The sequence below is a fragment of the Vigna radiata genome, unplaced genomic scaffold (genome assembly GCF_000741045.1).
Source record: "Vigna radiata var. radiata cultivar VC1973A unplaced genomic scaffold, Vradiata_ver6 scaffold_43, whole genome shotgun sequence".
NCBI classification, from domain to species: Eukaryota; Viridiplantae; Streptophyta; class Magnoliopsida; order Fabales; family Fabaceae; genus Vigna; species Vigna radiata.
Genome location: NW_014542924.1, coordinates 925,759 through 936,970, shown reverse-complemented (window position 1 = coordinate 936,970; position 11,212 = coordinate 925,759). Strand labels below are relative to the sequence as shown.

General features: G+C 35.6%; 1 protein-coding gene across 2 annotated transcripts; it reads right to left on the bottom strand.

Moving 5' to 3' along the window:
• Positions 1-1,595: 1,595 nt before the first annotated feature.
• LOC106752676 (programmed cell death protein 2-like) lies at positions 1,596-10,177 on the bottom strand. Of its 2 annotated transcripts, none has more exons than XM_014634411.2 (5): positions 9,996-10,177; positions 9,424-9,847; positions 9,098-9,335; positions 8,355-8,556; positions 1,596-2,213 (listed from the first exon to the last, which is right to left on the bottom strand). In XM_014634411.2, exons 1-5 carry the CDS (start codon positions 10,086-10,088, stop codon positions 2,097-2,099), a joined length of 1,074 nt encoding a protein of 357 aa, XP_014489897.1. In that variant the 5' UTR covers positions 10,089-10,177; the 3' UTR covers positions 1,596-2,096. The 2 variants fall into 2 exon arrangements, with proteins under 2 accessions (XP_014489897.1, XP_014489898.1); XM_014634412.2 differs by having other exon boundaries at positions 9,430-9,847.
• Between the last annotated feature and the right edge of the window lie 1,035 nt (positions 10,178-11,212).

Below are 11,212 nucleotides of genomic sequence, written 5' to 3'. Positions count from 1 at the left end.
ATTCGTTAGTAATGTTCTTATTATTAAAAACAATTATTGACAAATATAAGTCATTAGTAATTATTGACAGATAAAAGTCTCGATAATTCGTTGATAAATGAGTTAACAGGATAAAGTGCAGTGAATAGCATTTCCTACCTACCACAATTAACCTGAACATAATCAGATGTAATGACAATCAAATCCAAACAATATAGACAACCCAAACAATTAAGACAATACAATGACAATCAAATTCATATAATTAAAAACATAATTATAATTTCATTAATACAAACATAGAAGTCTTATAAAAAATAACATATAAAATAACAAAATTCTTAATAATTAGTCTAATCATCACAGTTATCTTTTTTTTCTTCATGTTGTTGTTGGGGAGATGGTTGTACAAGGATGGGTTGCATTGAAGAACATCGACGGTCTTATAGTTAGGGAAATTGAATAATAAGCAAGAAAGAGAAACAAAGAATGAATTAGAACAAAAAAAAGAGAAAAAAGTATATATATATATATATATATATATATATATATATATATATATATATATATATATATATATATATATATATATATATATATATATATATATACTTCACCAACTTCCCTTAAATCAAATGTTTAATTTTATTTTTTTAAATTTTTGTACCATTTCAAAAGTTATACATTATTTCTTAGTTTTAATTTGATATAGATTTTAAAATTAATTTAAAAATATTTTCATAAATATTTAATAAAAATATCAAAATAAGACTTATAAAATAATAAACTTTATCCTAATTAAAAGAGAGATAAAGATAATATTATTTCATCTTTACAAAAATTAAGATTAAATTAAAACTTTGACCATCACATTGTTACTACTATCACATGTCACGTGTTAAAATGACAAAAATATTCATATACACAGGTATCTATAAATAAAATCTAAAACGAATAATTGGTACTATTCGTGAATAATTTGTATTTTAATACGTGTGAAAATAAATAATTTGATATCCATTTATAAACTTAAAATTAAAATTAATTTATATTTAATTTAATTTAATTTAACTTAATTTATATTTTATATATGCTTTTGTAATGTTAGTTAAATTTTATTTTGTGAACTTATAAAATATTTTTTTTTAAATATTAGTACACATTCATGAATACTTACAGATTTTAAAATATTTATAAGTGATTTTTAAACAGTTATTAACGTAAATAACTATCATATTCTTTTGTTGCTAGTTGAATAATGAATAAATATTATCTCTACCTTACCCTAATCAGGTGATACAAATATTTAGTGACACGTGTAAAAAAAGAAAAATAAAAATAAAAAGAGAATTAAAAAAATTAAAAGTAAAATCACAAAATAACACATGACAATAATAATATTGGTATAATATCGACCAAATTGAATATTTTAAAAAAAATTATAATCTAATTGAGAAAAATAAATAAATAATTTTTAAAAAACATTATAACCAAATTGAGATAAAAAAAAAGTGAAAAAAACAACTTGACACTTTTCTATAAGAACCAAATGAATAACTAAACCTATACTTTATTTTTATTTTTTCTGGCAACAAACAAACATATACAAGAATCACTTATCATCAACAAATTCGATACTAAAATAAACTCAGATAAGAATTTCATTAGAAATTCGTTACTAGCAAGAGTTAATTAAATTCTTCTGTAAACAGCTATGATATTGACTACATATGGCCATGTCCATTTTACAAATTCAAACGAATCAGACACTGAATTCACAAATTTCGATTTGTGACCGAGGGAAGCCAATCTTCAAACTCACAAACAAAGTAAAAAAAGAAAAAGAAAAAAAAGAGATAGGAATGCAGCGAATGCAACACCCATCTTGTTGCTCCCGAGCTCAAGGCAGGAGTGGTATGTGCAGCAGGGCAGAAGTTCACCTCACCAAATCTTCATTGTAAATACAACTCCAGAACTAAGTAACATACTTTTCAAATTCCTTTTCTTCATCAACCTATAACTTTCTTAACACTTCAAAATAATATATCTGTTCTGAAAACCGTCAATATTTTCTGTAAGCATGAAATGTATTGCATTGTTTATACGATAGCCAGTGATCATGAGAAAAAGCCAGGCTGAACGGGCATGGATTCTTCACATTGAGCTACAACTGCCTCCTCTGCTATAATCCATCCCATATTGGACTTTGCTTGTTCAATCTCTAGAGAACAGCTCTAAGAAAAGCAAAGATAAGAACATAAGAGGCCCAATAAGACATGTTCACAAGATCCACATCATTAACTAAAGGATTTAACCCTATATCCTTGCATGAAATAAAGAACAAATCTCTAAGACATAAAACCCAAGTTCTCTGCAGCTGTACACATTGTTGTTAATTGGCAGCACCATGGTTGCCATGGCAGATTCTTTGCTAAGTACCACAAGCAATTTTGTAAAGAAGGATCTGCTATAGCAATGCCATAGACCATAATGGTGTCTTTAGATGAAGGAATTTCGGCCTTATGCCATAGATAACACTGGATGCACAAGAGCTCACATCAATTATATAAGTAGTTACAAACCTCGTCATACAAACCAATTTTCTAGAATTGAATTAAGCTTGTTAGGATATTTATCCTATTTATCATGATTATATTGTGTCTAGGATTACTCTAATTATCATGATTACATTGTGTCTAGGGTTACTCTAATTATCATGATTATATCGTGTCTAGGTTACTCTAATTATCATGTTTATATTGTGTTTAGGTTACTCTAATTATCATGTACTCTAGTATCAATTTATTATTATAAATAGAAGATTATGAGAGGGACTAATCAAGTCCTCTAGAATTATTTTATAGTTTAATTCTCAAGTTGGTATCAGACGGGTCGATCCCGCTCTGGTTTCTGTCTCGTAGCATCTATCCGGCGCCATAGTTCGCCGCCCGCCACCAGCCGCCACCGCCGCCCGCCCCCAGCCACCGTCACAGTTCTGTTTGTCTAAACCCTTAGGGTTTTCTTGTTTCTCACTAGTACGATTTGTCATCTTCAGAGATGGCGTCTGGTAAGTACTCTTTCTTTCCCCAGAAGTCCATCAATTACCTCCGAGAAGCTAAATGGAAAAAATTATCTATCATGGTCTGCTGTCGTTGAAATGTGGTTCCTTGGCCAAGGGCTTTATGACCACCTTGAGCGAGATGGAAGCCATGTGCCTACTGAAAAAGTTGATAAGTGGAAACAAGTAGATTTCCAGTTGTGTGCCCTATTATGGCCATCAGTGGAACCTAACTTATATCTGAGGGCTTTCAAAACTTGTCACTCCTTTTGGAAGAAAGCTCAAAGCATTTATGCCAATGATATTCAACGTCTCTATGACACTGCGAACAAGCATCTCTTAAAATGGCAAACCATGATATGGTGTCCGTCATGGCTGAAGCCTAATCTGTCGTCGAAGAACTCAGGATGTTTTTGGAAGCGGATCCATTATCAAAAAGAAACTAGACCAATATACATGGTATTGATCCTTCGTGCCCTACATCCCGATTTTGATCATCTCAGAGATTAACTTTTGACTAGTCATGAGGTCCCCTCCATGGAAACATTGACCACTCGCCTTCTGTGTGTCCCGATACCTCAAACTCAGGAAGCGCATGAACTAGTGGAACCATCTGTCATGGTTTCCACACGAGGAAGAGGAGGACGTGGCACTAGAGGAGGAGGACGAGGAAGGGACGTCCTTAATGCACATACTGTAAAAGGATGGGTCACACTCAAGAGAATTGCTATTTCTTACATGGTTTCCCTTCCAAGATCGCCAATATTTTGAAGACTGAAACTTCCACTCCGAAGATTGAAACTTCCACTTCTAAATTCACCGAGGATGAATATCAAGAGTATTTAAGATTAAAGTCCAACAGCTTGGAAGAACCATCTCAATCTCCCAATACATCAACAACCTGCATTTCTCAATCCATGGAAGGTCAAAATTAATGGGTAATTGACTTAGGTGCTTCTGATCACATATCTGGTAATACTTCTTTGTTCTCATCTATTTCTTTTTGAGAGAAACCTCATTTCATAACCCTTGCAAATGGATCTAAAATTTCCTCCAAAGGAGTCGGTCATGTTTCCTTGTCTTTCTCCCTCAATCTTAACTTTATCCTTTTTGTCCCTAATTGTCCTTTTAATTTAATTTCCCTAAGCAAGTTGACCAAAACGTTAAATTGTTCAATAACCTTTGATCATAAATCTTTTGTTATACAGGAGCGTGGTTCGGGGAGACGGATTGGAGAAGGATATGAAGCNNGCNGATTATACCATTATGGATCTCGTCCAAGGGTGTCCTGTGTTGCTGCCCCTAATCCTAAAGTGCTACATGATCGACTTGGCCATCCTCATTTGTCCAAATTAAAAAAGATGTGTCCTGAACTTAGTGGTCTCCAAACCTTAGGATGTGAGTCATGTCAATTAGGAAAACATGTTAGATCTTCCTTTCCTACAAGGTCTCAATCAATATGTAATTCTAGTTTTTCCATCATTCATTCTGATATATGGGACCTAGTCGTATCTCCTCCTTTGGTTTTAGATAATGTTACCTTTATTGATGAATATTCAAGATGTACTTGGGTTTATATTATGAAATATCGTTCTGAATTGTTAGCTATCTTTACATATTTTTTGAATGAAATCAAGAATCAATTTGGTCAAGTAATCAAAATATTAAGAAGTGANAATGCAAAAGAGTATTTCTCATCCCCCTTTTTTGCCATCTTGAGTTCCCATGGTATCTTACATCAGTCTACTTGTCCTCATACACCACAGCAAAATGGTATAACAGAATGAAAAAATAGGCACTTGGTTGAAACTGCTCGTACCCTTTTGCTTGGTGCCCATATTCCTGTCCATCACTGGGGAGATGTCATCTTAACTGCATGTTATCTTATTAATAGGATGCCCTCCTCCTCTCTTGATAATAAAGTCCCTTTCTCCATTTTGTTTCCTAATGATCCTCTCTTTCATACATCTCTCTGAGTGTTTGGTTATGTATGTTTTGTTCATGACATGTCTCCAAGTCTAGACAAACTCTCCGCTCGCGCTCTTAAATGTGTCTTCTTAGGCTATTCCTGACTTCAAAAAGGATATCGGTGTTACTCTCCTAAAACTAAGAAGTATTACATGTCTGCTAATGTCACTTTCTTTGAACAGACTCCTTACTTCTCTCCATCTGTTCAAGATGTTTCTATCCTCCAACAGGTCCTTCCTATTCCGATGGCTGAGCCAAATAGCTCCACTGTCTCTGTCATTCCAAGTGTTGATCACCATCCTCCTACACCCGGTTCTCCACATACTGAGATCATCCCACACAGGGCCCCAATGGATAGTTCACCTCCCCAAGACAATGGTGAATCTCCTGCCTCAGATTCTTCTCCCCCGTCACCTCCTCCCACGCCTCCTGGTGCAAATGATTCAGCATGACCTATTGCCTTCAGAAAAGGTACTCGTTCCACTCGAAACCCCCATCCCATTTATAACTTTCTTAGCTATCATCGATTGTCGCCCTCCTATTTTTCTCTTTTATCCTCAGTGTTCTCTGTTGTTATACCCAAGAATGTGGAAGAAGCACTTGATCATCTTGGATGGCGACAAACTATGATTGCATAAATGTGGGCTCTTAATCAAAATAATACTTGGGAGATAGTGCCCCTTCCCCAAAGCAAAAAGGCGGTTGGTTACCGATAGGTGTATGCAGTTAAAGTCAGCCCTGATGGTGAAATTGATCGGCTCGAAGCCCGACTTGTTGCAAAAGGTTACACTCAGGTTTATGGTCTTGATTATTGTGACACTTTCTCTCCTGTCGCCAAGATGACTACTATTCGCCTCTTCTTTGCCATGGCAGCCATTCGTCACTGGCCACTTCATCAATTAGATATCAAGAATGTCTTCCTACACGGTGATCTTGAGGAAGATGTTTATATGGAGCAACCTCCTGGGTTTGTTGCTCAGGGGAGTCTAGTATGCAGTTAAAGTCGGCTCAGATGGTGAAATTGATAGGCTCAAAGCTCGGCTTGTTGCAAAAGGTTACACTCAGGTTTATGGTCTTGATTATTGGGACACTTTCTCTCCTGTCGCCAAGATGACTACTACTCGCCACTTGTTTGCCATGGCAACCATTCGTCACTGGCCACTTCATCAATTGGATATCAAGAATGTCTTCCTACATGGTGATCTTGAGGAAGAAGTTTATATGGAGCAACCTCCTGGGTTTGTTGCTCAGGGGGAGTCTAGTATGGTATGCAAACTACATCGATCTTTATATGGCCTCAAGCAATCACCACGTGCTTGGTTTGGAAAGTTTAGCTCCATTGTTCAAAAATTTGGGCTAAAATGTAGTGAAGCAGACCATTCGGTTTTTTATTGTCATTCTTCTCTTGGGAAATGTGTTTACTTAATAGTATATGTTGATGATATTGTCATTATAGGAAATGATGTTGTTGGAATATCTCAACTGAAAGAGTACTTGTGTAGACATTTTCAAACCAAGGATCTTGGAAGTCTCAAATACTTCTTAGGCCTTGAAGTAGCGCAATCAAAAGATGGAGTTGTAATCTCCCAAAGGAAATATGCTCTTGATATATTACAAGAAACAGGCATGATTGATTGCAGACTGGTAGACAGTCCCATGGACCCAAACCAGAAATTAAAGATAGAAGAAGGTGAATTATTCTCCGATCCAGAGGTATAGGAGACTGGTTGGAAAACTGATTTATCTCACTATTACAAGGCCAGATCTATCCTTTGCAGTTGGAGTGGTTAGTCAGTTCATGTAGGCCCCATGTGTTGACCACTGGAATGCTCTCATTCGCATTCTAAGGTATGCCAAAAAGGCTCCCGGGCAAGGACTGTTATATGAAGATAAAGGAAGCATTCAGGTATCTGGGTATTGTGATGCAGATTGGGCAGGCTCGCCTATTGATAGGCGGTCTACTACAGGATATTGTGTTTTTTCTGGGAGGAAACATTATTTCATGGAAAAGTAAGAAACAAAATGTAGTAGCTCGATCAACCGCAGAAGCTAAGTATAGGGCAATGACGTCACTAACATGTGAACTTATATGGGTGAAACAATTCCTTCAAGAGCTTAAATTCTGTGACATCCATACTATGCAGATATATTGCGACAATCAAGCTACTCTCCACATTGCATCAAATCTAGTGTTTCACGAGAGGACTAAACATATAGAAATTGATTGTCATTTTGCTCGTGAAAAGTTTTTGACTAAAGAAATATGTACTGAGTTTATTGGGTCAAACGATCAACTCGCAGATGTATTGACTAAGTCATTAAGGGGTCTTCGGATTGAGTTTATTTGTTTCAAGCTTGGTAATACAATTTGTATGCTCAGCTTAAGGGGGAGTGTTAGGATATTTATCCTATTTATCATGATTATATTGTGTCTAGGGTTACTCTAATTATCATGATTATATTGTGTCTAGGGTTATTCTAATTATCATGATTATATTGTGTCTAGGGTTACTCTAATTATCATGATTATATTGTGTCTAGGTTACTCTAATTATCATGTTTATATTGTATCTAGGTTACTCTAATTATCATGTACTCTTGTATTAATTTATTATTATAAATAGAAGATTATGAGAGGGATCAATCAAGCCCTCTACAATTATTTTACAGTTTAATTCTCAAGTAAGCTTAAATTTCATTACTTTAACATGGTACCAAAGACATGTTAAAAAGCCTACCCTAGATGGATTCGTTGGGTCCATCGTGTCACCACTATTAGGCTCCTATTGGATTGTGTCACCACTAATAGGCTCCTATTTGACCACCCATAAATATTTAATCTCACACTTGAGATATTCATTTCTCAATCAAAATCATAATATATAAATAGAGTGCAAACATCACTTTACACATGGCAGTGAAATTAAGATTGTCATATAAATTCACTTACTATCATGGTCTCAAAGCCTATCTTAATCAAGTTTGCTAGGTCTTGTGTCACTTGTTATCATGCATGAGAGAGTGTGTTGAATTGCTTATCTCGACTAAAGATAAGATCTAATTATAATATATAAGTAGATGCAATCCTCACATTAAAAAAAAAAATTTAAGGCTAAGTTAGTCTTAAATTTCACTACTTTATCACAAACAAAAACAAAGATAATTTATACACCCATGGAATCTGCATTTTTTTAATCTGTGAGCATTTTTGACAGAATTTTCCTGGTTGACACTAAAGACGTAACTGTTATTTATCGGGTTTATGACCAGAGAGCTTTTCTTAAATCCTCAAACCTATAAATTGGTAAAGAAATGATATCTAGACCAGTTGGCAAGGAAGAATACAAACCTCTGAACAAGTATATACAATAAGGGTCATCCAATCCCACTTTTCCACCAAATGTCTTCGTTCACCAAGAGCTTCCTGTAGAAAGTATAGTAATGGAGGCATCAGCTGCATCTCAAATTGCCTTGGTTTGCCACATAGTCTGCAACTGCCAGGGTTTATTTCATCGACTGCAGCTAAAATTGGCCGCCCACCATACGAATATCTACACAAAATAATGTTATTAGGCCCCTAAAAAACAGGAGGGAGAGAAAGATAGGAAGGGTAGGAATAGAGCAGAGAAAACCAAACTATCAAAGATTTGATGCTATGCAAAATATATATAATAGTATGATAGCTCAAACGCACGACCAATCAATGTATTTAGCAACCTTAGTGGCTATGCTTCCCCTTATAGTAAAGGGAGACGAAAAAATGGATGGAAAACCCAAACTTTATCCAAACTTCCTTGACTCAGTTGGTTTATATACTTACTATTGCCTGTTCATAAAACCAAGATCATGTGCAACTGTGGCAACTTCCTATGATTACAATTACTGGGAGAAATTATATATCTGTGGTAAATAATTCTATAACCAATTACATGCCTCATCAGAATCACACACTCTAATAAAAACACTATCCAAATTTATCACCGAGGTGGGATTCTAATCCGTGAGTAACTCAAACTTAAACAAGGACTGATATCCAAATATGCAACATGTCGGGGGGACGATAGTCTACTCCAAATTATCATTTGTTCATACCTAAAACATTGTTCAGGGTATGCATCCAATCGTTTCTTGAACTTGAGGTAAGTTCTATCAGCAGTCAAAGCTTTATCATACTCGTAATGCTCCTTTTCCCAGGCTTCTTCCGGTTGTGAAGGATCCTCAACATCACTTCCAGCCTCCTTAAGAGAAAGTGACGAGTAGCTAGAACATATAACACTAAGATCCAGAGAGGAAGACTCTTCCTGTGCGTATATATAAAAACAGGGCACCACTGAAAACAACCACCCAACAAACAAACCAATTACATAAAATAAAAAGCATTAGAGTTGCGTTAATTAGCATCTACCAGTAACACAGACAATCACCAGGCACGTCATTTTGAACCAAAGCTGTCGGTTTTGGATGTGGAGAAGATGAAGGCGCCTTGTTCTGTCGTTTTTTCCGCGGCTTCTTGCGCTTGGCATTGGAAGCCGCAGTCCCGGCTTCAAAGAGAGCCTTACCCAGTTGTTCAAAATCCATGTCACCTACGTCTTCGTCATCCGACACGTTGGCACACGGAACTTCACCAACGGACGCAGGTTGTTTTCGTTGAGAGGAGTCCAAGTCAGCAATGTTCTGAACTCGAAGAACGCGCCAAACGGTTCCGCATTCGGGTGAGACGCAACCGAGAACGAAGAGGGTGCGGTGTTGAGAAAGGGGAGCGTAAACCTGCGCCACAAGGCAGAGTTGGCCGGCGCACGAGGCGCACCGTAGCAAATCGGCGTTTATGGGGAGGGGCCAGTCCTGTGAGAGATGCTAAAATTACTTGAACGAAAAGACGGGGATTTGAAAACCAAATTGACAGAATTGAAACACTAAAAAGAATTTAGCATTGAAAATTTGTGAGTGGTTGAAGAGAAAAGAAGAGAAGGAAAGGGTTAGTGGTTTGTACAGGGAGTCCTCCGATTTTAGTTGTGTAGGGATCAGATGGTTCGCGATAATCCTCCGCCCATGGACCTGGCATCCCTAGCAAAGTTCCTGCCATCTTAATCTTCTTCTTCTTCTTCCAATGTTGTTTGCCTTTTCCTCACTAGAAGTGATTTTTCAGAGCTTTCAGTAGGGTTTATTTAGTCCAACCATACATGGTGGGGTTTACAAGCTTAGAATATATTACTGGTTTAATGTCAATATCTCTTTTTTTTTTTACAGAATATATTATTATCTCAGTTAGATTCTTATTTTTTTAAATTTTATCAAATGAAATTAAGAAATGTGTCACCTAACATGATGACAGTATAGTTTTAACATATGAATTATTAAAAATGTGTATTAATTTTATTTTTTTAAATTTTAAATAAAAAAATGAAGTAAACATTATGGAAATATAATTAAAGAAAAAACAAAGGCGAGAATTCGTATTGAAAGCCCATTGTCTATACAATTGCAAAATCTTCAAATGCCAATATAGAATCAATGGCCATTGAAAAGGATACAGATTAAATATTCCAACCCCACGCAGATAAGACTACAAAGAAACCAATTTTAGACTTACATTTACAAACGAATCACCACAGAAAGCCATGAAAATCATTTTTCAATGACCACACTATAAAGTTTCTCAATGTGACACTAAAGACTTTTAATTAACTCTACAAAAGTTAAGCCTCCAATTCTTTAAAAAAAAGAACAAATTTTACTCCTCATATCATAGACATAAGACTCCAAGCTATTCTTCTTTTCTTTGGTTTGCTCTATAATTTTGTCCTATTGGGCCAACTGGAGTTCTTTTTCACGAGCTTCTGTGATTTCTGCCTTTGTCATTCCACCATACATATTCTCATTCACTGGCACATCAACCCTTCTGTTACCCTTATCTTTTCTTATACCACCATCCTGTAAAAAGGTATTGTTGAAATATTATAACTTGATCAAAACACTGAAATAAATCATATCTGCAATCATCTACTTTAACGGCTTCTGCTTTCAATTATGAAAGAAATTAGAATGATAACTATGAACATCATTATGTATAAGTTAACTGTACTTCAATAAAGGAGTACTACAGAGAAAAGAAAAGGCATAAATAGTTAGGGAGATACATTTCCTAGCACGGGCAAAAACTATGCAACTACAACCACTTCCCAACTTCTCTTCCAGAACTTTCTTGTA

What these genes read in the sequence shown, in the direction of transcription:
- LOC106752676 (XM_014634411.2), bottom strand. Translation starts at nt 10,088, where the DNA reads ATGGCAGGAACTTTGCTAGGGATGCCAGGTCCATGGGCGGAGGATTAT. An exon ending in CTAAAATCGGAGGACTCCCT is followed by an intron (nt 9,848 to 9,995) that starts GTACAAACCACT and finishes CATCTCTCACAG; the next exon opens with GACTGGCCCCTCCCCATAAA. An exon ending in AAATGACGTGCCTGGTGATT is followed by an intron (nt 9,336 to 9,423) that starts GTCTGTGTTACT and finishes GGTTGTTTTCAG; the next exon opens with TGGTGCCCTGTTTTTATATA.